Source organism: Taudactylus pleione, unplaced genomic scaffold (genome assembly GCF_031769625.1).
Source record: "Taudactylus pleione unplaced genomic scaffold, aTauple2 ptg000262l, whole genome shotgun sequence".
NCBI lineage: Eukaryota > Metazoa > Chordata > Amphibia > Anura > Myobatrachidae > Taudactylus > Taudactylus pleione.
In genome coordinates, this window is record NW_028284664.1 from 4,366,387 (window position 1) to 4,389,371 (window position 22,985).

The window sequence follows — 22,985 nt, forward strand, 5'->3', positions numbered from 1 at the left end:
AGCAGAAATGCTTGGAATGGGTTAGGTGGTCTTCACCCTCCTTATGCTGCATATATAAGTGTATATTTTCTATTGAGTAATGTGAGTTGGAATGATTCATGTAAACCCCTTATGGTGACACCGCTTGCAAGTGCTGCCAACGGTTAAACAGATTGAGCGGGTTGTGGTGAAGCATGAAGTGGGTCCTTCAGATAAGTATCCAAAAGTTCTCTTTAAACTGAGGTGTCAGGAAAAAAAAGCACTTACTGTACAACACTATGTTTATTTTCTAGCTTTAATATGTCTCAAATAAAGAAACATCAAACTACAAAACATTTATATCCATGTTCCTTGTTTATTGCAACAAAATCCCATCATTTTCATTGTATTTCTAAACCTGTCTTGATTCAGCTCAATGACAGAAGTCTGTTGTGTTTCTTCTGCTCACTTTGTCTGGCCTATGACTGTTCCTCCTCTGTTCTCACTCCAGATTCATGTTTACATTATCCATTGCTGAATAGCGCACTTAGGGGGGGAATTCAATTAGCCGCAATAATTTACTGCGGGCTAATTGAAGCACCAGGGCTATTCAATTACAGCCGAAGGCTGCGGTTAACAAGGAATTTTATTTGGTCAGGCTCGAAAAGAGACCTGCGTTAAATAGCCTGTTTGCAGGTGCCGCTACCGTGTTTACCCATAAGTCTGGGAACTTATCCCCGATTCTGTGGGTTAGTGTGCGTTAACATGGTAATTTACTGGGCAAAATAAAAGGGCTCTAATTGAATGGCCCTGGGCATTAAAGCCTGAGTCTACTACCTTTTATCACCCACTGTCAATTACTGCTGCTAATTGAATTCCCCCTTTAAGGGGTTGATTCAATTAGTCACAGGGCTGCGTGCAAAAAATGGGGTGGGGGGGGAGGAATTGTTGGGCCGCGTGGCTAATTGAATCCTAAGATCATAATTGACCCCTAAAATTAATCCCACCAAAACCATCAGTATATGAGGTACATGTAAACATATCTAAAGACATTTATAGGCAAACGACATTTTGAATCTGTAGTAGGGATGGGCATCGATAACCGATCGCTTGGAATTATCGATAACTCAATCTTATACAAAACAATATTTTAGGCAATGTGATTCACAAGATAGATCCCTTGAACCATCTCAGCTGCTTTTCCCATCTCAGCTGTCTCTGGCACCCGGCTGTGGTGTCTCCGGAGATCCCCTGGCCCTGGTGTATACTGCAACTGCGCAGTATCGAATATATTTATATAAGAATATCAATATGGGTTTCTTTTTTAATATGTAATGTAGCGCTTCACATATGCTAATCCTGTGTCGATTTAGAATATCGATACGGGAACTGTATTGCGCCCTACCAGGAAGTCTTTATGGATCCATCTCTATAATATAGTCTAATTGCACCAATGCATTTACATAATTACAATTTTTAAATAAATTATTCGTACACAAAATAAAAAAATAAAGACAATGATGTGCAAAGTGGACAGACAGATGAGCTAGTCCCAGGCCAAACATATCCAGACCTGGGCTACACCTCCCAAATGTCTTGAATATGGCTAGACAGTCCTGCTTTGAGAGCTCTGTACGGCCATCCTGATATATAGTTTCAGAACTTTTAAGTTCTGAAACATCAGATTGAACCGTGGTTGTGCGTGATTTATTGTACCAGGAGTACATCCCCTCACACTACTTGGGCGGGATGTAGTTTATATCCCCGGCTGTCAGGATGCCGGCCCTCAGAATGCCAGCGCCGGAATCCCAAACCAGTCAAAATCCCGGCACCAGCATCCCGACCGCCGGTATATTTAGGCTGTGGGAGGGAGGGTTAGGTTTAGGCTGTGGGGAGGGAGGGCTAGGTTAAGGGGTAGGGTTAGGATATTTACCTGAAGATGTTGGTATCCTAACTCTTTAGGAAGAACCTTCAGCGCTACTAGAGTTGATCATTAATTAGACAGTCTTAAAGTCATTCAATAGACAGAATATCACAAAGTTACTGGTCTTTAGATGAATTCCTCCATATGCTGTGAGACGTCCTCTTAATCCAAATGGGTGGAGTTCACATGGAATTTCATAAAAAGGACAGAAAATACTCAGTGTAGTATTTCTTAAAAATTCTATAAATTTATTCACAAGAAAAAAAATGAACATACATCCAAATAATAAATGTTCCAAGATTTTGGTAGTAAGAGGAACCGTACCGTGTATGGCTCCAAATGAGAAGCAAGAAGGTGAGTTTAAAAGTAGGGAGTGTCCGGAATTCCTCCTTCTCCCCATTTTTTTTCAATGGGAACCTCACCCTGTCGGGATGCCGGTGTTGATTCTGACCACCGGGATCCTGAGCGCTGACATCCCGTACCCAACCCACTTTGGCTTATATTATATTATATTATATTATATATTTTTTTAAAAGTGCTTGCTGGTGCAACTGGGAACGCTGGTCTCTGAAGCGATCAGAGACTAAAGACACCTCTGATCTCTTCAGAGGCCATTGTTCGCAGTGATGCAGTGCGCGGGTGACGTCATGACATCACACGCGATGAGAGGAGTCTTCGCCTGCTGCTGGACTAGTTAGATCCAATCAGCGGCAGGGTCTACGCAGAGAGCTGACAGCGTGGACTGGAGCGAGAAGAGAGGTAAGTACTGCACAGGGGAGGGGGGCTACAGCATAAGGGGCACTACTAGGGTCATTACTGGGGGCACTGCATTAGGGGCACTGCATAAAATGCACTACTGGGGGCACTGGATAAGGACCGTTAATACACGGGGCACTGTATAAGGAGCTCTAATACAGGGGGCATTGCATAATGGGCACAACTACACTGGGTACTGCATAATGGGCACAACTACAGGGGGCGTTGTATAATGGGCACTGCTTAAGGGGCACATCTACAGGGGCACTGTATAGGTAGACCTATGGGGGTCCCGAGGAAATTTTGCTATGGGGCCCCCATTCCACTGGTTATGCCCCTGACTGGTACTTCAATTAATGACTTAATTTTGATGAGCTTACTGGGCACTAAATCTTAGTTAGTTTTCACAGCTGTAGAGCTAAGACACAACCATGGTGAGAAATATCTCTCTGAACATTATGACCATCACAATCTACTTTTATAATTTTTTGCTAGATATACTGTAGCTCTACTACCATCTACAGTATCAGTTATACCTTATTTCTTCTTTGTTATATTACTAAGGGACTGTTTAGTATAGGGAAAAAAGGTCAAGGTAGACATTCTCCCTATATACTGTGAGTAGCCCTCTTCTGTCAATAACCTATTAAGAGATGAGGAATATATATATATATATATATATATCTATATATATATATATATGGAGTATGTCCTGCCGGGAAGGTAAGTATGCAGTCACGGCAGGGGGGAGGGGTGGCGCAGAGCTGGATGGGGCGGAAAAGTAGACAGAGAGGGGGTGGCTGGTGCTTCTAAATGGCAATCAATTAAAAGGCAAAATCAGGATGGTTGTGCCTTATAAATGATTGCCTCTTCCAAATACCGGCCAGACTCGCTGTGGTCTCGCTGATGCTCGAAGTCGCAGGCTATTACATTTACCCCTCAGTCAGTGGATTCCTGCTGCTTCCACTCCTCTTCTCACATCAAAACATTATACATACAGAGCCCTGTTACTTCCTAATATAACCATAAATATATAGGACAGGTCACTGCATTTCACAAGATCACGACAGTAAGCAGATTATGGCATTCAGCAGGTTAATATTCACAATGCCGACAATGATGAAAATCGACATGGATAAAATGTCAGCATCATTACTGTCGACATCTGCAAAATGTCGATATTGTGGATGTGGAAATTGACAGAATGTTGACACTGTCATAATGTCAATATTTCCAGGAGGGTTAGGGTTAGCGCCAGTGTTAGGTTGCCACTGTCATGCTGATATGCTAAATATTTTCAACTTGACATATGTGTCGTCATGCTGAATGTTCACTGTCGACATTATGACCATATCACTGTTCTCATGTCGACATTGTACAACAGACGATAAAAACATATCTCCTGATGCTGTGGACATTCTGACTAGCAAAGCAGGGGGTGAATACGGTTAACAAAAGGATGTTGAGTGAATGCTGGCACTTGTAGAACAGCATTTTGTACAGAAGGACCACAAGTCCCAGCCCTGGATAACGGGGCATGCTGGTGCTTGTAGTTCTACACGGGAGGGGGGGATCCCTTTGGAACTCTGCACTGTAATGAACAGGCTACAACTGGTGGGAATTATGGCAGGGGGACTCTACACTGCCGTTTACCTGTATTGTATCCCTATACCAGCTTGTCAAAGCTTAGTGCTGGTATTGTTTTTTTGGGGGGACCTAAGCTATTGGTCACAGCGATTTTGCTGCTATCAATCTAGGCTGACAGTGCTAGTGCAGGTTACACCTTGGGGGGCCATCACGTGAAGATGACTGGTGTATCCAACAATGATGCTTATATACGTACAGCGCTGCACTGATGTATAGGGTCGGTCCAGCTCTGAATATGGGTTATTAATTTTTGGCAGCAAAATGCATTTCTAAGGAGGCGTGGCCTGGAGTAGCTGGGAGAGGGCAGCTTTTCTTTAGCTCTCCTGCACAAATCCTGAAAAAATCCTCTTTTCCTGGATATATCTACTTCACAACCAGGGATTTGTTGGCTTATCCTCTCCTGTATGTATTGGAGTGTCGCAGCTGGCTCCTGTTGCGTACTTTAAGGCACTATTACCTGGCGACTTGAGGTGGCTGTTTCCTTCTCCTGCTGGCCCGGAGTCTCCATTCCTGCTCTTAACTACTGCTTCTCAGAACGCTACTTACCTGGTGGATTGCTTTCGTTATCCGGCTGTTCCTGGTGCTCCGGTCCCTCTGCCGCTGACTGCTTGCCCGGTCTCTACTCCCTGCTGCCTTGCTCCGGCGAGTTGAAGACAACGGCCGCCATTTTGGGACCACACCCTACCTGAAGTAGCACTGGTACTGATCCTGCTGGTACATTGATCTTGCCGCTACTGCTTATTATTCAGTGGTTTCTCCCTGTTGTTGTACCTCTAATCTCCTGCTACTTACCAAGGGATTCTGTTCCTGTGTCTGATAATCAGATTGGACAGTTGGCAGCCATTTTATTTTAAGTGCCTTTGGTGGTGGGATTGAGCTCCTTATAACAACAGATCCTGACGCTGGCTGCAGTATATAGCTGTTACTGGAGAACATAGGTGGTGTGCTAGCCACCACCATTTAGTCTGTACCTGCTTACAGCTACTGCGGATACTTCAGACTTGACGGCCTTACATATGGCTAGTTCAGTGCAGCTGATTCTGCAAGCTATTGCTGCTTCCACACAGAGGCTTCTCAATAAACTTGGAGAAGTGAAGGCTGAGTCCCCAACTGAAGAGGTTACCTTCTGCATGTCTTATACGAAAGAACAAGTCTGGAGCTTATCCTCACCTAGGGAAGTGTATATTCCCATGCTGGATACCCTTTCAAACCCTAGGTGGTCGGGGTCTACTGTGCTTTTTCCAAAGAGTGCTACATTCCATTCCATTTCAAGTTTTTCATATTATTTTCTGTGTGCCCTTGGAAGGATGGATGTCTTCAGGATACATCATTAAAGCATTCCAAGTACTTTTCTGTAAGTCTTTGGTCGAATGGGGATGGAACTATGCCTCTATTTTCACTGCCTCCTGAGGCCCGGCCGGACTAATTAATGATTAATAATTTGGTGCCCCTTATTATGCTTTCAAGTCCCAATATTTCTTTGTCTCGTTGGTTACAATATCCTAGTATATAAATTATTATGTTGCCAAGCTTGAAGTATGTGAAAAACATTTCATCTGTATAGTATGTCTGTGGAAAAGGTTTTATCCTTAATATGCGGCAGAGCTGGGATTAGCATAGTCTAGCCTAGCTAAGGTCTACAATATATTGCCCTTGTCATATATGTGTTTTATTATCCTTTGTCTGTGTGGGTGGGGGGAGGGGGTTTATAGGTTAGGATATTGTAGGTTGGTTAAGGGGAATTGGGATCCAAGTATGCCTGGGTTGGGGTTAGGCCATACAGGGGGGGGGGGGGTTATAGGATGGGTTGTCTTGGAGGGTTTTGATTTATGGCAGATTATTATTAATATTTGTTACTTTTATTTCGTCATATTTTGCAATTATTATGTATCAGGCTTAAGATGTAAGGTAATTTTGTACTTGTATATGCCTCTACCACTGGCTATTTATGTTTTATATTTGGTAAATGAGCCCATATGGCGCCTATGGGCTCTTACTGTTTATTGATATAATATGTGGTACTCTTTATATCCTGATATATTGATTATTTGTGTTTACGTATGTTTATTGCCTGATTATATGTATTTTTGTATATTGTATGTGGTACTCTGCCACTTATTATTTGTTGTTGGGTGTTTTACTCTATGTTCTTTATTGGGAATTGTGCCATTTAAGAAGGTGATACCGAAAATTATTCTCTGAGTCAATATCTGTGCAAATTGTCCTACACCTGAACAAAGTAGGCTCCATATGTTCGAGATTTTGCTCATTACCGAATCTGTAACAGGCATAATTTGTAATGGAGTCAATATATGTGTCCTCGTTTTGTTTGTCATTGTAAAATCAATAAAAAATTATTGAATTTAAAAAAAAAAATGCATTTCTAAAATATTTCTACAACATTTACATTAGTAACCTGTGGATGCTTTATTAGTTCCTTTACATAAAGCTATTTGTATTAGATATACATGGTTCCCGTGATTTGGAGAAGTGAGACTAAAATATACTAAATAACAATAAGAAAATGAGTAAATCTTTCCCCCTTTGCCCCATGTTTGCCTGTAGCATTTCCCATTCAGCATAAGAGACCCCATACTTGTAATGCCAAAAGCGTGGATTCCTTACCTTGTTCTATCAGAGCTTTAATCCTCGCCGGTGTTCCTACTCCCAGATGAACGATCTTTTTCTCCAGATAGTTTACCTGCTCTTTAATCTGTGATGGTGTAAAAAATAGACGTTGAAATTGTCACATTGTTCCTTTAAATCATAAAAAAAACACAACTTGTACTTCTCCTCTGATATTCTTTATAGGACACGTTTAATGTGACATATACAGCATTTATATTTCCTTTCAACAATAGCTGGTTGTTGTGAGAGAATTGGGAAACTACACTCTTTGTTTTTGCTGTAATCTCATTGATTTCAGGTGCATTTTGCCTATTGCAGTGTACAGTACATAGCATGGATGAGTAGTGCCGGGTACACACTGAGACGACCAGCAATCGTGACGATGTTCAGGTTGATTTGCCTTCAAGCTGGACATCGCATGATTGCTGGTACACACTGCAGCGATTAACGAATGATGGAACGATTACTAGTTCCGTCCTTCATTAATATACATGGCGCCATATGCGATATCGTCATCTTTGAGGTGCAGCACATCAATGCGACTGAGTGAGCGCGCATACACACTGCAGGATATGTATGATCTTATGTTACAATTTGGACAAATCGGAAAACAACATCGCTCCAGTGTGTACCCAGCCGTAGGGTGGGTGTGGGGGGGGGGGGGGGTAAATTCTCTATAGATGCCTCAGCAATCCAATATTAGATGTAAGTAATGGAAGTAAGTCTGATGTAAACAAATATAGTGGAATTACTGAACGGAGGCAATTATTCCTACTTGTTCCTCTCTATTTCTCTATACTTTCTGAGTAACAGGTTTCCAGGGAAAGGCCTCTTACTGCAGCGAAATAGGAATGGGTGTTCTATATATATTGTCACACAGGCATATGAGAGATTGTCCATGTGTCAGATACCATTACAATCTGAAAGATGCCTAATTTTAATTACAGAGACCTTATGTTTAGCCCACCCAAGACAGGCTGGAATATTGGCTTTACTCTTGTTCGTTGTTTTATATGGAACCTCTTTAAGGGATGTAAATAAGGTGTGGGTTGGGGCTGGCCTGGCTAGAGCTTTCATGTTTATAACAGAGTTTTGTATCATCCTTGAAGTGTGTCCAGTCTAGCCTGCAGGCCATACAGTATATAGGGCCAGCTCTTCTTGGGTGCTTGGATGGCCAATGGAAATTAATGGTTCCCCCTTGGCCAATCACTGATATATGAGTCAATAGAAGAGAGGAACAGAGTAGGCTGGGTATACTGCATCAACTCTATGCATTGTACAGATTTCTGTGATGCAGTGTGCCCTGCTATGCTATGCCTAGTGTATATATTATAGTGATGCCGTGTGCCCTGCTATGCCTAGTGCATATATTATAGTGATGCAGTGTGCCCTGCTGTGCCTAGTGTATATATTATAGTGATGCAGTGTGCCCTGTTGTGCCTAGTATATCACAGTGATGCAATGTGCCCTGCTATACCTAGTCTATATATTACAGTGATACAGTGTGCCCTGTTGTGCCTAGTGTATATATTAAAGTGAAGTAGTGTGCCCTGCTATGCCTAGTGTATATATCACAGTGGTGCAGTGTGCCCTACAGTGCCCAGTGTAAATATTACAGTGGTGCAGTGTGCCCTGCTGTGCCTAGTGTATATATTACAGTGATGCAGTGTGCCTTGCTGTGCCTAGTGTATATATTATAGTGACGCAGTGTGCCCTGCTGTGCCTAGTGTATATATTACAGTGATGCAGTGTGCCTTGCTGTGCCTAGTGTATATATTATAGTGACGCAGTGTGCCTTGCTGTGCCTAGTGTATATATTACAGTGATGCAGTGTGCCCTGCTGTGGCTAGTGTATATATATTACAGTGATGCAGTGTGCCCTGCTGTGGCTAGTGTATATATATTACAGTGATGCAGTGTGCCCTGCTGTGCCTAGTGTATATATTACAGTGATGCAGTGTGCCCTGCTATGCCTAGTGTATATATTACAGTGATGCAGTGTGCCCTGCTGTGCCTAGTGTATATGTTACAGTGATGCAGTGTGCCCTGCTGTGCCTAGTGTATATATTACAGTGATGCAGTGTGCCCTGCTGTGCCTAGTGTATATGTTACAGTGATGCAGTGTGCCCTGCTGTGCCTAGTGTATATATTACAGTGATGCAGTGTGCCCTGCTGTGGCTAGTGTATATATATTACAGTGATGCAGTGTGCCCTGCTGTGCCTAGTGTATATATTACAGTGATGCAGTGTGCCCTGCTGTGGCTAGTGTATATATATTACAGTGATGCAGTGTGCCCTGCTATGCATAGTGTAAATATTATAGTGATGCAGTGTGCCCTGCTATGCCTAGTGTATATATTACAGTGAAGTAGTGTGCCCTGCTGTGCCTAGTGCAGAGGTTCCCAAAATTTTTTGAATCATGGCACCCTAGAGTAACCGCCAGGGCCGTTTCTAGGGGCAGGCAACCCGTGCTATCGCATGGGGCGCTCTGCCCTGACACCATAGGCAAAACTAAGGGGTGGTCCGGCGGTGCACCGGACCATCCATTAGCCAGTCTGCAGAACGTCCGGTAATTAAGAGCCGGGAGGTCTAACACACTACTTGTTAGAACCTCTCGAGACGCTGACGCCGAGAAACAAGCAGCAGCAGGAAGGAGGTAAGTGTGCGCTGCGCTGCGCTGGTGGCTGTAGACACATGATAAGAGAAACAGGAGGGGGTCTGGCTGATTGACAAATGGGGGGAGGGTCTGGCTTATTGACAAATGGAGGGGGAGGGTCTGACTGATTAAAAAACGGGGAGGGTCTGGCTGAATGACGGGGGCGGTCTCTCTGATTGACAAACAGGGAGGGGGTCTGGCTAATAGACAAAGGGGGGAAGGTCAGGCTGATTGACAAATGGGGGGAGGGTCTCTCTCTGATTGTCAATCAGCCAGACCTTCCCCTCATTTGTCAGTCAGGGAGAGGCTCTAGCTGAATGACACGGTGGGGGTCTGGCTGATTGTCGAACGAGGTCTGTCTGATTGACACACGGAGGAGGCTGAGGGACACGAGGAGTTGAAGCTGAAAGACACGGGCAGGAGGCTGGCGTGACGGAGCAGGAGGCAGGAGAAACGGGGCATGTTCCTGCTCTCACCGTCCCTGTAACTTCACCTCAGTGTCTCTGCCTTCACCCTCCTTATAACTCCACCTCAGTTTCCCTACCCTCAAAAGTGACAAATTGGGAACATGTCACGAGGACACGCCCTCTCCTGGTTTGCCATGCCCCCTTTCCAGGTGCGCGCGCGGCAGCAATGCCCTTTCCACACCTCAGTGACCTGCACTTAAAATATAATTGCATTATTAGTGATGTGACTGATTACATGGCTCAGAAAACTAAATATTATAACAGGAGGGGGCGCATTTTGAATTCTCGCGCTGGGAGCCAGATTGGCTAGAAAATGCCCTGGTAACCGCATTGGTTTCACGGCACCCCTCAGCCAAATGTTTGTTATTGAGAAATTCAGAAAAAATGTAGTAAAGTAGTAAAATTAAGTAAATTGTGCTAACCTGTCATCCTTACGTTCAGTAATGTGGTTGTGGACAGGGTTAAGCATCTGTTTGTCCACATATTTACATTACATTGACCAGAAATTTGGTGCTGGACCACCAACCTGAGGCACCCCTGCAAGTGTCCTGAGGCACCCCAGGGTGCCACAGCACACAGTTTGGGAACCACTGGCCTAGTGTATATATTACAATGGTGCAGTGTGCCCTGCTGTGTCTACTGACATTATTATGACCACCAGCTAGTAGCACGGACAGCAACTATACGGGCTGGGAGTGACTCAATAAGGGGCTGTTAGGTTGGCACAGGTATCTGGAGCTATGCTGACTGCAGTACATCCCACAGCTGCTGGAGGGTGCGTGGTGGAGTATCCATGGAGCAAACGATTGAGGTGGTCCCACAGATGCTCAATTGGGTTCAAGTGCAGGGAATTATGGGGCCAGTGAAGTACTTGGAAGTGTTGGTCGTTCTCGTCCAACCACTGTCAGACACTTCTAGCCGTGTGACATGTTGCATTTCTTGCTGGTTTGAGGGTGACTTCCACATGGATGAGGGGGCCGTGAAAACATTCCCCAGACCAAAACGCTTCCACTAGCTTGTGTTCTTCCAGCAATGGTTGCAGGGTGTTTGTTCTCCGATGTTTCTCGCCTGACACACCAACATCCATCTATTCGATGAAGCAGAAAACGTGACTCATTGGAGAAAGCAACACTTTGTCAATCAGTGGATATCCAATTCCGATACAGGCGTGAAAACTGAAGCTTTTTCCACCAATGAACCCTTCGTTAGCATAGGTGCAGTGACCATTCGTTTGCTTAGGAGCCCCATACGCAGCAGAGTCCGGTGAACTGTCGTTTTAGACACACATCTGGTGACCCCCAGGTTCATTTTGACTGTGAGCTGCTCCACTGTAGCGTGTTGGTCGGCCCTCACACACCTTAGCCGATGTTCACCGCTCACATCAATGGCACGTGGTGCTCCGCAGTTTCCACGTCTATTATTCACAATGGTGCCATTTATCCAGTCACGATACACCTTCACCACAGCAGCTCGCAAACAGTTCACAAACTGCTCTGTTTCAGAAATACTGCCACCCTTGGCCCAAAAACTAATAATCATCCCTTTTTGCAACTCGGATAAATCGCCCCTTTTACCTATGACAACATTGAGTGGTATGTGTGCTGAAGGCCTATCGCACACCTTATATACTCACCAAGCCAGCGCACGGCATGTCACATACTTCATGGGCTTCGCGCTGCGGATGTCAAATGTGGGATGTGGTCATAATAATGTGACTCGACTGTGTATATTACAGTGATGCAGTGTGCCCTGCTGTGCCTGTGTGACTGTGGCCACTACGCTACTCCTTCCCTCCTATCTCTAGGATTTATTAGTTACAGCACATTTCAGACCAAAACCAACCGTAGGATGAAAATACCTTAATGTGCTTAGCGAATAATTTCATTGCCTTGGTCTCGCCTCTGAATGCATTTACTAGTCTGTAAGAATGTGGGGCAGAAGACAATCGTATGAGGAACGAAGCATTAGATGATAGAATGAATACACATTGGCATACAGATAAGAGGGCATGCAAAGTGCAAACACAACATTTATTAAAGTCATATTCCTGGCCATTTGTACTGCCCGATGACTACCTTGGCACAGAGCTGCCCGGGGGAGTCCTAGGATCAGCAGAGATAGCGGAGTCTGACACCATCAGGGCTACAGTAATATACATTAATGTAATATATTTACAAGACTGATGCAGCACAGACTACTCTCATTCCTGCAAATAGGATCAGAAGTTTAATACCATCTATCTTAAGTGTAGAACCTGCTATCCCTGACAAGTGGGATGAAATGTAACGTAGTATTAATGACTTGTGCCATAGAAAATACACCTGACAGAGTTTAATAACCACACAACATAATTCATTCCACATATTTCAGCCTTATTAAATCATAACTAGACAGATATGATTATGTAGTAATAGACAAAATGACAGTTGTAAAACCCCACAGATGCTGCAAGTATATATACATATACATAGATAGGGGGCAGCAAAGACGGTGTAATGGTTAGCGTTACTGCCTCACAGCACTGAGGTCATGGGTTCGATTCCCACCACGGCCCTAACGGTGTGGAGTTTGTATATTCTCCCTGTGCTTGCATGGGTTTCCTCCGGGTACTCCGGTTTCCTCCCACACTCCAAAAATATACTGGTAGGTTAATTGGCTTCCCTCAAAATTGACCATAGTGTGTATGTTTGCAAGCATGTGGTAGGGAATATAGATTGTAAGCTCCACTGGGGCAGGGACAGATGTGAATGGTAAGATATGCTCTGTAAAGCGCTGCAGAATATGTGTGCGCTATATAAATAACTGGTAATAAATAAATAGATAGATAGATAGATAGATAGATAGATAGATAGATAGATAGATAGATAGATAGATAGATCACAAAAAAGCAAGGGATCTCCATTCTTATGTTACAAGCTGTAATTACTGGATTACCCATCATTTTGTCTTCTCTGACAATTCTCGCTATGATGATGTCACTGAGTAGATGTAACATACAGTATATGGATAAGGTCAGTGTGGAAGGTATTTTGTGTTACACAGTAGTAGGCACTCACTTCAGCAGTTCCAATGTGCGGTGCGCAGAGCTGCAGACGATTAGGATAAGGATGGATTTCTTTTCCTTGTGATTCTTTGACAGCTTTGACCATTTGGGGCAGACTGGAATAGAAAAGGTTGTTAGATTACAATCTCTTTAATCCGTGGACTGTGTACCCTACAGTATACTCACTTTCCTTCAGGTATGAAGACAGCGTATGGCTCAGGTCATTTGCTTTTGTAAAACAATTATCTAAGACAAAAAGAATAATTATCAATTTGCGACACCAAATGATGCCACTTGCATGAAAGGGTTAATGCTGTATGCTGGATGCCATTAAATAATCTAAGTACACAAAGCTTATACTAGCAAGTCATCATTGAGATATTTCTCCTTCATTTAAAATAAAAAATAAAAAATCTTCGATTGCCAAGCTCACTGAAGGTTAGCAGATGTAACACTAGGAGGGGTAAGCAACGTGTGGCTGCTGTGGAACTACACATCTCAGCATGCCTTTCCACAGTTTTAGCATGCCGTAACAGTGAAACTGTGACACGGCATGCTGGGATGTGTAGTTCAACCACAGCTGGAGTGCCACACGTTGCCATCTCCTGCATTATATGCATTTTATATATGTTGGCCTTTTCCAGGTGTCAACGTTATACTCATAGAGCTCATGGGCTATATTTCCATACATGTAGTAGGGAGTGCAATATGCCATATATAAGCTTTGGGAAGTGTCAGTAAAATACAGTACTGCAGCAGTTCTAAGAGGACTGGTTTATATTATAAATATAAAGCAATATCACTGACTATCTCCAAACATCTCCAATGGCCAAAAAGGGACAATAAAATAATTAATAAATAACATGCACTTAGTTATTATTGCATTTCTAGCTATATCCATGGGAACGAGGTATTGGTCATTATAGGGCGCTATTCTGAGTATGACTTTGCAGTGTCCCTGTGTGCCTCTCTTGTCGGTATTGCGTCTCTGACTTTATACAAATACTGCTACAAAGCCCTTCCCTGGTGTTCAGCTGTGCGTCTACAAGTGCAAGGACCGAGACCCCCACTTTTAGATGCTTAAATACCACTTGGTGCGGCCTTGGATGCAGCATTGAAACTTGCAGCAGCCCCATGCTAGGTGTAGATTGCCTGTCAGACTGTGGCCTCCAATGAGAGTGAATGATGAATCTGAGTTCGCTGTCTCAATCGCAACTGCGACTCTTGTGTGCACGGACTCCGGGTGTGTGCGCAGTGCGACTTCGATACATGCGCAGAGCAAAATAAATCACTCAACTGCGTACATATGACATCAACATCGCATCAGAATAAAGCCCATAGAGTATGACATATTTATTTTTACCACTATAAAGAACAATAAATTTCACCCCATATCATTAAAGCACAGTCTGATACAGTCCAATCAGCTATTATAAAAAAAATAAGTGTCATTTAAATTCAGAAAATATAACGATTATTTTATCACAATGGACCCAGCTGTCAGACAATGCAGCAGTAAGATGACCCCCTACCACTCTTTAGCTGACATATAAATCTCTGAGGCTAGCACAAGTCTCCTTCCATGACCAGTGACTGATGAAGAAAGGACAAATGCTCATGGGCCCGTTATACTTCCAATAAGATGACACAGCCGAGCAAACTAGGTCACTGTTAGGCCAAACAAACTCTTTTTTTGAAAAAATAAACTATCCCCTAAGGTGCAATGCTAAAAATATACATATATAGAATAATTAACCTTTTATTTTGTTCAATATAGAAGACGGATTCTGACTGTACGTGAAATATAATATAACAATATATTCCTGGAAATAACCTACACCATTTCTAAAAACAAAAAAAATAACATGAGCAGAAATGTATGTGCCTTATGTTTCTCCCCTTGGTTCACACAAAGTTCAAACACACAAGAGCCTGGCTGGAGAACCCTATACTTATATCCCAACCACACTCTGACATCTATCTGCCTATTCCAAAAGTGAACTTTGTTTTTACCTTTTCTGTGGTTTTATATATGGAGAATGAAATACATTACCTCAGGAAAAAAAAAATACTTACACATAACTTGCCTTAAAGTGTACCCGTCGCCTACATAAATAGGAGGCAGCCATTTTGAGAGCCAAGCCAATATAAATAAGAATACAACCTAGCAATTCATTGACCTGTTGCATTCGCTCTTCAACCCATAAAATGGCTGCCTCAATTTGAGTATTAACCTCTATAGCAGGCCTGGCCAACTTGTGGCTCTCCAGCTGTTGTGAAACTACAAGTACCAGCATACCCTGCCGCTGATCAGCTGGTAAAGCATGCTGGGACTTGTAGTTTCACAACACGAGAGCCACAGGTTGGCCAGGCCTGCTCTATAGGATCAGAATTACACTCAAATCTTGCCTGAGATGGAAGCATAAGAATTAGCATACCGCCCAACATTTCAGTACCATGAATACAGACAGTGGGATCATCACAATGGTGACAAGGAAGAGTAATGACATAGGTATGGACACACCCTTGTGGGTGTGGCCCAGTACTTGTGAAGTGCTAAGATGCCCCTTAGCCACCTCCACAGTATGTACAGCCATTCATTAGCAGTAGCAGGTGCTACTCTGCTTTGTACAGTAGCTCAGAGGTGAATGGGACATGCCACCCAACTCTCCAACCCTGGAACACACGTCAGCGGACAGGACAGTGGGACTGAGGCCTCATATCGGGACAGTTGGGATATATGGTTTAGGAAAGTAGCAGCTTTTCTTTAAGAGATTGGCCATACCTGGCAGTCTTAGGTCCTCCAACTCAATCTTTGACCGTGTCTTGCCGTAATATTGCACCAAAAGTTTTTGCAGGTCTTCTGGCTTCCCAGCTTTCGGGGCAGATGTTGCAAGGACATTGGTTATTGTCTTCTGAAATTAGATAAGTCATTCATAACACTAAGCAGCAGTAGAAACTTCAAATATATTCCTGGTTTAATTGGATTTAGCACAGATGGATGTGCATGTATTGGTGCATACACACGGTCAGATTTTTCTTCAGATCTGAACGATAACGATTTAATAATCGTTCATATCTGAAGGAAAATCTGACATATCTGTCAGATGAACGATTTGAACGATGCGCGTTCCCGATGGTCAGATAACGATATCTGACATTTGATGTATTTGCAGTCAGACTTGGATGATTCCATTAATTTTAATGCAGTCAAAAATCGTTCAATCGTTCAAATCTTTGGTAAAATCGTTCATCTGACAGATCTGACAAATCTGACCGTGTGTATGCTCCATTAGACACACTCAGAGGTTGTGTGATTTCTAAAACCACTTTCAGGCCTGGGCAACTCTACTTTGCCAGGAGGCTTATTATTGCAGTTCAATACAACTGACAGAAGAGCTCTGGGGGTGAGATAAAAGGAATAATGGTGAAGAGAAGACAGACAATGACAGCTCTAGCGACTGTTGAGCTATACAAGATGGCTTATTAGCACCATCATACAAACTCAGAGCCACTAGAGGGCCATCTGTCCCCTGCACCAGGAGGCATGGTCAAGCATCTGGGGGCATGACCGAGCCCCATTGGGAATACTGGGTCCTCTGCACTGTAAGCTAAAGGGGTCACACTGTCTCAGGAGTGTGGCTGCAACCCCCTCGGCAGCACAGATTCCCAGACAAGTCTGGACCCTGACAATTTGTACTTCTTTCTCCCCCGATGATAGAGAGGGCGTGCACATGAGTTAGTGTGCTAAAGTGACATCAACTGCAGGAGCATTTATCTTCTTCTCTGACGGGAGGAACTGGATAGACATAGGCGGACAGGGACATTTCATGCTATACAGGGGCTCTGTCTGCAATAATGTGCCAGAGTATGCACTCAAGTGAGAGAGAGGCCAGCGATGCACCTTTTGGGAGACATTCCTGGTTTAGGTCAGTACTGGTTATAACAAAGTCAGAAGTCATTTTTGGCACCATCTAGGCGCATTTTATGAGGAATAGCACCTAAAGATGTATACATAAACTAATGTCATTAAAATACCCCGATGTTCAAATATGACAATGTATAGAGACTGCCCTGATGTATCCTAACCTAGCCTGATCACAGAAATGAGGATCCAACGACCAGTATTTTATTAGATCAGCCGCATCTGCACCAAACAGAAGGTGCTGCAACTCTGCATTTCTACCCCAGTTCATAACTGACCTGTACTGTTGTAATATTTTCTAATAGGACCCATAATTTACTTTTACCATAAATGTTACTCTTTACCAATCGAAGCAATAACAACAATCTGCACAATCCGTATACCTTCTTCCTTTTTCTGGTTTTCTTTGTGGCCTCCTCTTTTGCTTCTGGTTTATTTAGGATGCATTCCTTACCCTACAGAAATAAATATGTTTAGCAAAATAGGAAACAGTAATATTTTCTTTCAGGACCATTGCATGTTTTATTTATTCCTTATAATTTTCAAGGGCCTCCTATCCCAAATTATATTTTTGTTAAAGCACGTGGTTATATTTTCTCAGGGTTATGGTTTCCTTTCTGATTTAAGTGTTTGTCTCCCTTAGATCATCCTGCCCTGACCGAACAGAGAATGAAGGGTTCTCCCTCCCATTTTCACCACTTGCCGGTATTTGGGCTAAATTTTTACCTGCACACTGTCCTAGCGCTTGATAACGCCAGAATATGTGACCGTACATATTCCTTCAGCAATTCACGAATATATGCATGCTTATATCTTTCATTATTTTCATTGCAATTAAGAGTACATAGAAATGATTCAGAATATATATTAGTTGTAAGTTGCGGAGGACCGACATGTGTCGAATGGCCTTAGGCCTAGAGATGAGGTCTACCTTCTCTCTAAAGTAGGCAGGTGTGTGTCTGAAGCAACAGTTATTATTGTTTAATATTGTATAATCTAAAGGTATAAATGTTATTACAGAAATAGGTATAAATTAGAACTGATGAAAACCATTTTCTTCTCTAGCAAGACAGAATAATGGGTTAGTTGAGTATGAACAGACTAGGAGACAGTAGGTCTCAGATCTGGCTAAACAAGAAGGGAGCTAATCGGGATAGCCTTGGCCTATAAGCAGTCACCAGTATTTTGAGAACATAGAAAGGAGATTATAGGTTTTGTTATGATTAAAACATATTATCAGTGAAATGTTTAGTGCGCATGAATATTGAATTACTTAATTAATATTCGTCATTTTAGAATATGTCAGTAGCAGAGAGGAAAAAGTATAAAAGATTGATCAAAAAGGGGAGGGGTCTGTCAGTCGGGCTGAGCAGGAGAGATCGTAGCTCGTGAGAGTGGCGGGGCGCTGGGCTGTAAGTATAGACATTGGCTGACTGTCACCTTGGGAGTCTATGCCAGGCATTGCACATAATCATTTTGTTACTGTTGCTGAACTTGCTGTTTTTATGTTGTAAGTCTGCTTTGTCATTAATGCCATAATACATGTATAATTCATTTGCTTTTTAAGTAAAACATTGTCATTTATTTTAGAGTTGGTATTGGTGTGAATTATTCCATTTCTTCTAATAATAAGTAAGGTTTAAAAACAATATCCAAAACACCTCGCGGTTATCACGCTTCACTAGGGCTCCGTGAACAAAGTCCACTGACACTCTATAGAGAGAATACTAATGCACTTGTGTTCAGTCACTGTGCTCCGCTCAAAATGACTGTCATTTGCGGCGGTATAACAAGTGTATATACTTACGCCCCATGACTGCCCTATTTGCACCCTAGTGTCCTATACACAAGAGAGAGCCCTTCTGCACCTGCGAGAGATATGCTTCCTGACCGTGACAGGCCTATCTGCTTATGTATGTATACATGTTTAACTGAGGCGTTTTTACATCTTCAACATGCACTTACTAATGTACTCGGCTTACATTTGGCAACTGGGGGCTGGTGACTTAAACGAAGGCAAGTCGTGCCCATTTTCAGGGGGGGTGAGGACTGTCTGTAACTATGATCCCCTACGCAGTCAAAATGGCTCTGTCATCTCAGTTCCGGCGCACATTCTGCACGACCGTAGGGTTACCCAGCAGTCCAATAATCAACTCTTCTGCGGCTGAGCTGCGTCTTTATATGCAGTTGCTTGGAACTGCGAAGCCACCGGTGGCCGTCTCATATTTTCGCACAGGTGTTGCGTACAAATTCGCGGCGGCATTAGCGTACAACTCTGAACCAGGCCTATGAAACGTGAAAAATAAAGCTGTAACTACAGCTTTAGCAAAGCAGCATATTGTGTGCAAGATCAAGTACAATGGATCCTGGAATAAATAACGACTTTACATCAATCTGGCTGTTCTCCCTGTAATCTGTCACATCTGGTGATATGGTAAGTGGATTTTCCTAATAAGCAATAATAGGAAGCGTGCCGATTTGGCACATACGTAGCATCTGCAATAGCTCTTCCATGTATGTTTGCAGCTTAGATTGATAAAACAGTTTCCGGTGTTGTTTTCATGTAGGAAAATATTATAGGTTTTGGCCTGGAGGAATCCAGATGGAAAACGGACAGCAGGATTTACATTCCAATGATATGGGTCAGTCTCACCCCTCCACATCACTGATGTAAGACATAAACTTCCTGTAATGAGCTACAGGTTGCTGATAGAAACCCAAGTTTAATGCTACAATCAAACTTTATTTTAACTAAACTCCTCTTGGCCCGCATTGTCTTTTTCTGACACGTGTCCGGCGACTGTACAATCCCGGTGGAAATCCTGCGGCTCGATTTCGTTTACTTGGTGATTTGAGAAATGTAAATGAAGCTTTAAAGGAAAGTCTGTCATTAGCTTTATATCTCCCCATGATGAGGGAATAGCTACATCTCGTGCACTTGAAATGTAGATCTGTAGCTCTGGGCCCATAGAAACATTTTATGAAGAAGCACAAAACCACATGTATGTTTTAGAACACGGGTGTGTTTCCTAAATGCCAAGTGTCCCAGCAGTCACGTCCTCCGCTTACATATCAAATATCAATTGAGAACGAAGTTATTTTTTTGTTTTTTTTAAGTATGTATTCAGCTGGAAGATTTACTTAAGAACGCGGTGCCCAGAATTCACACTCAGTCTAGTGGCGCAGACCTTGATTGATTATTTGACTGTAATGTAAGTGCTAAAGAAGTGTGAATAGCAGAAATCTGATTAATATTGTGGAAATCGTATTTTTACAAAATGAGATAGTTACTGTTCATCAAGTCTATAATGAAGGAGACATTGCAGAAACTACTTGTGTTAATGACAAAATCGGTGCACACCAATGTATGGGGGAGCTGGAGATTGTGCTATTTATTAAGTTTTTCAGTGCCTAATCCGATAGCCACTACCATTCCCTATCCTATGGAAAGAGCTTTCGGAGTGCCAGGAGGGAGCCATTCAGATCCCTCAGGCTCTCACCGTGCGGATGCTTGACCTACTGTAAGATCACAACCCAGCAGTGTAAACTTTGTAATGAGAGGTGAGCAAGCGATGCCGCAACCCAGGGCACAGGGACTAGGGGGTGCCAATGTCGCTTCCCAATGGCATCTACAATTGGCGTGCAGGGTGTCCGGAATGGCGCCCTGGAGCCTGTAGAGCTGTTGAAGAGCTTCAGAGAGCGCCCTTAGACTACTCCAGGCACTCCATTTTCTTCCTGACACCAGCACCCTCACCCCATTGCTGTGACATCACAATGTCACATGTTCGGGGGCGGCACAAGGCAGATTAAAGCCCTGATACGGCTCTAGACTCTGTCAGTACTGGCAAAAGCATTTAAAAAAAGTCAGAGAAACAATACTGTCAGAAGACAATAGCTTGCATGTAGCTACATATGTAACATACAGCACAAGGAAGTGCCAGCATGGGTGGCATGAGAGCTACTTAACCCAATTGTATCCTGTTGGTTCCACAAATAAAGGCTGTCACCCAACAGCATACTTGCTTACTTTTGCAGGCAGGACTTTGGGTGATCCGTCCGGTGTGAAATCTAGGTGGAAGGGGCAGTTTCGTGATCCTGTGTCCCTGCAGTCCATGATTTTCTGTCGTGATAACCAGCATTATAGCTCGGGGAGTATATAGGAAAGATTCCTGGACTGCACACCCTGAATATATATATAATCGAAGGTGCTACCTGTTGAGACTTATTGCAGGCACAGAAACAGACAGATCACAGGTGCACAACTCCAAATTACTGATTATATATAAATACATTATGCAATAAAATTTTGCAATCAATAGAGGTTTTTAGCATAATCATGGCCAAGGCTATGGGCCTACCCACCATATCCAGGTAACCTCTGTAGTGTATATCCCTAACATACTAGGGTTCAAATCCAGAACACCCCTAAATCGGCGCAGCCGAGCCACCCCAGGGCATCGCCATAATAAGAATAGTGAAGTGTGAAGTAAGAAAGAGAAGAGCAGCTATGGATGCATAGAAAGGTGAAAATACAAATATAATAAAAACAAACAGTAAAGTGTTAAAATTGTGCAAAAAAAAAAAAGAATGTGTTATAATGCGATGCCCTGAGGCAGACCAACCAATGCCTCAGGGCATCACATTTGATGGTAATCTTTCGAAAACCATATACTGTAGTTGGGATGACTAGGGTCTGCTAAAATACTTCTAGTCCGCTTTAATACTCTGCTGTTATAGAGAACTTGAATTTGGGGCAGTTTCACACCCACTATTTTACTTGCAGTCTTGACCACGTGTTCAAGAACATCCCGATCAGCAGCAGAATATAGCCCATATTATGGATTTTATGACTGTGTTTTAGAAATCACTTGGATCATTCTATGACGAGTGGACCAGGCGTCCCCACCTATCTTTGGGAAAATTTTAGTTCACAACATACAACTGTAGCAAAACTATAGCCCTCACAGTGGGGGTGGGTGCAGCCGTCACCGACTCCGCAGTGCACAACCAGCAGGTGGGGACGATCAAAGAGCCAGAGGATGGGACATAAGGGTTATGTACTAATAATGTGTAAGTGTGCTCTTACACATAGTAACCAATGAGCACCTGGGGCAAATTTACAGATGTGTCCTCATACACTTAGGATCCTGGCGTGAGTGATCCGCCATGTCAGGTGCGACTCTGCATGTGCTGTGTATTTTTCAATCGAAAAACTTCTTAGTCGCAATGCGATGTAACTAAGACGCACCAGAAGACTGCACTGATTAATTTGATATGGAACACTTTAAATTACCTGCTTCTTTTTCTTTTTCGTAGACTGTTCTGAAGTCACCTTCTTACTCTTTTTTGGGGTGGGCTCGCCATCGCTTTCCTCATTTTTTATATCTTCCACAGGTTCTGGATGAAGAAATAAAACCATGTTATATACAGTTCACATATTATGCACAAAACTTTGTTCTTACATGAAAATATCGATTTTATTTTTTTTGTAGATACACATATAAAGAATTTCAGGGTCAGCAAAATTATTATTATTCAGGGCAACATGGTGCCATAGTGGTTAGCATTCCTGCCTCATAACACTGAGACCATATTCCCAACAAGGGCCATATCTGTACAGAGTTTGTATGTTCTTCCCCTGTTTGTGCGGGTTTCCTACAGGTACTCCAGTTTCCTCGTACACTCTGGATAATCTGGATTTTTTTTTCTCCAAAAACATACTGGTAAGTTAAATGGCTACTGCCAAAATTGATCCTAGTGTGTGTGCGCTTGTATGTTAGGGAATTTAGGGGTCTATGTTCTAAGCCTTGGAGAGAGAGAAATTGGACGGAAATACAGCACCAACCAATCAGCTCCTAACTGTCATGTTACAGGCTGTGTTTTAAAAAATGACAGTTAGGAGCTTAGTACATACACCCCTTAGACGCTAAGCTCCAATGATATAAGGAATAATATTGAGGCCTAATATTTCCTGTAAAGCG

The 22,985-nt window shown here is 42.9% G+C and overlaps 1 protein-coding gene across 1 annotated transcript in view; it reads right to left on the reverse strand.

Annotated features, from left to right (window-relative positions):
• The window catches only part of CMSS1 (cms1 ribosomal small subunit homolog), a 394,493-nt gene that overhangs the window by 14,368 nt on the left and 357,140 nt on the right, over positions 1-22,985 (reverse strand). Inside the window, exons 2-8 of the mRNA XM_088481063.1 lie at positions 22,298-22,401; positions 17,388-17,459; positions 15,865-15,994; positions 13,266-13,325; positions 13,093-13,195; positions 11,895-11,955; positions 6,911-6,998 (exon numbers count right to left, since the gene is read on the reverse strand). Of these exons, the coding sequence (XP_088337189.1) occupies positions 6,911-6,998; positions 11,895-11,955; positions 13,093-13,195; positions 13,266-13,325; positions 15,865-15,994; positions 17,388-17,459; positions 22,298-22,401 (618 nt within the window). The remainder of the gene's footprint in view (positions 1-6,910; positions 6,999-11,894; positions 11,956-13,092; positions 13,196-13,265; positions 13,326-15,864; positions 15,995-17,387; positions 17,460-22,297; positions 22,402-22,985) is intronic.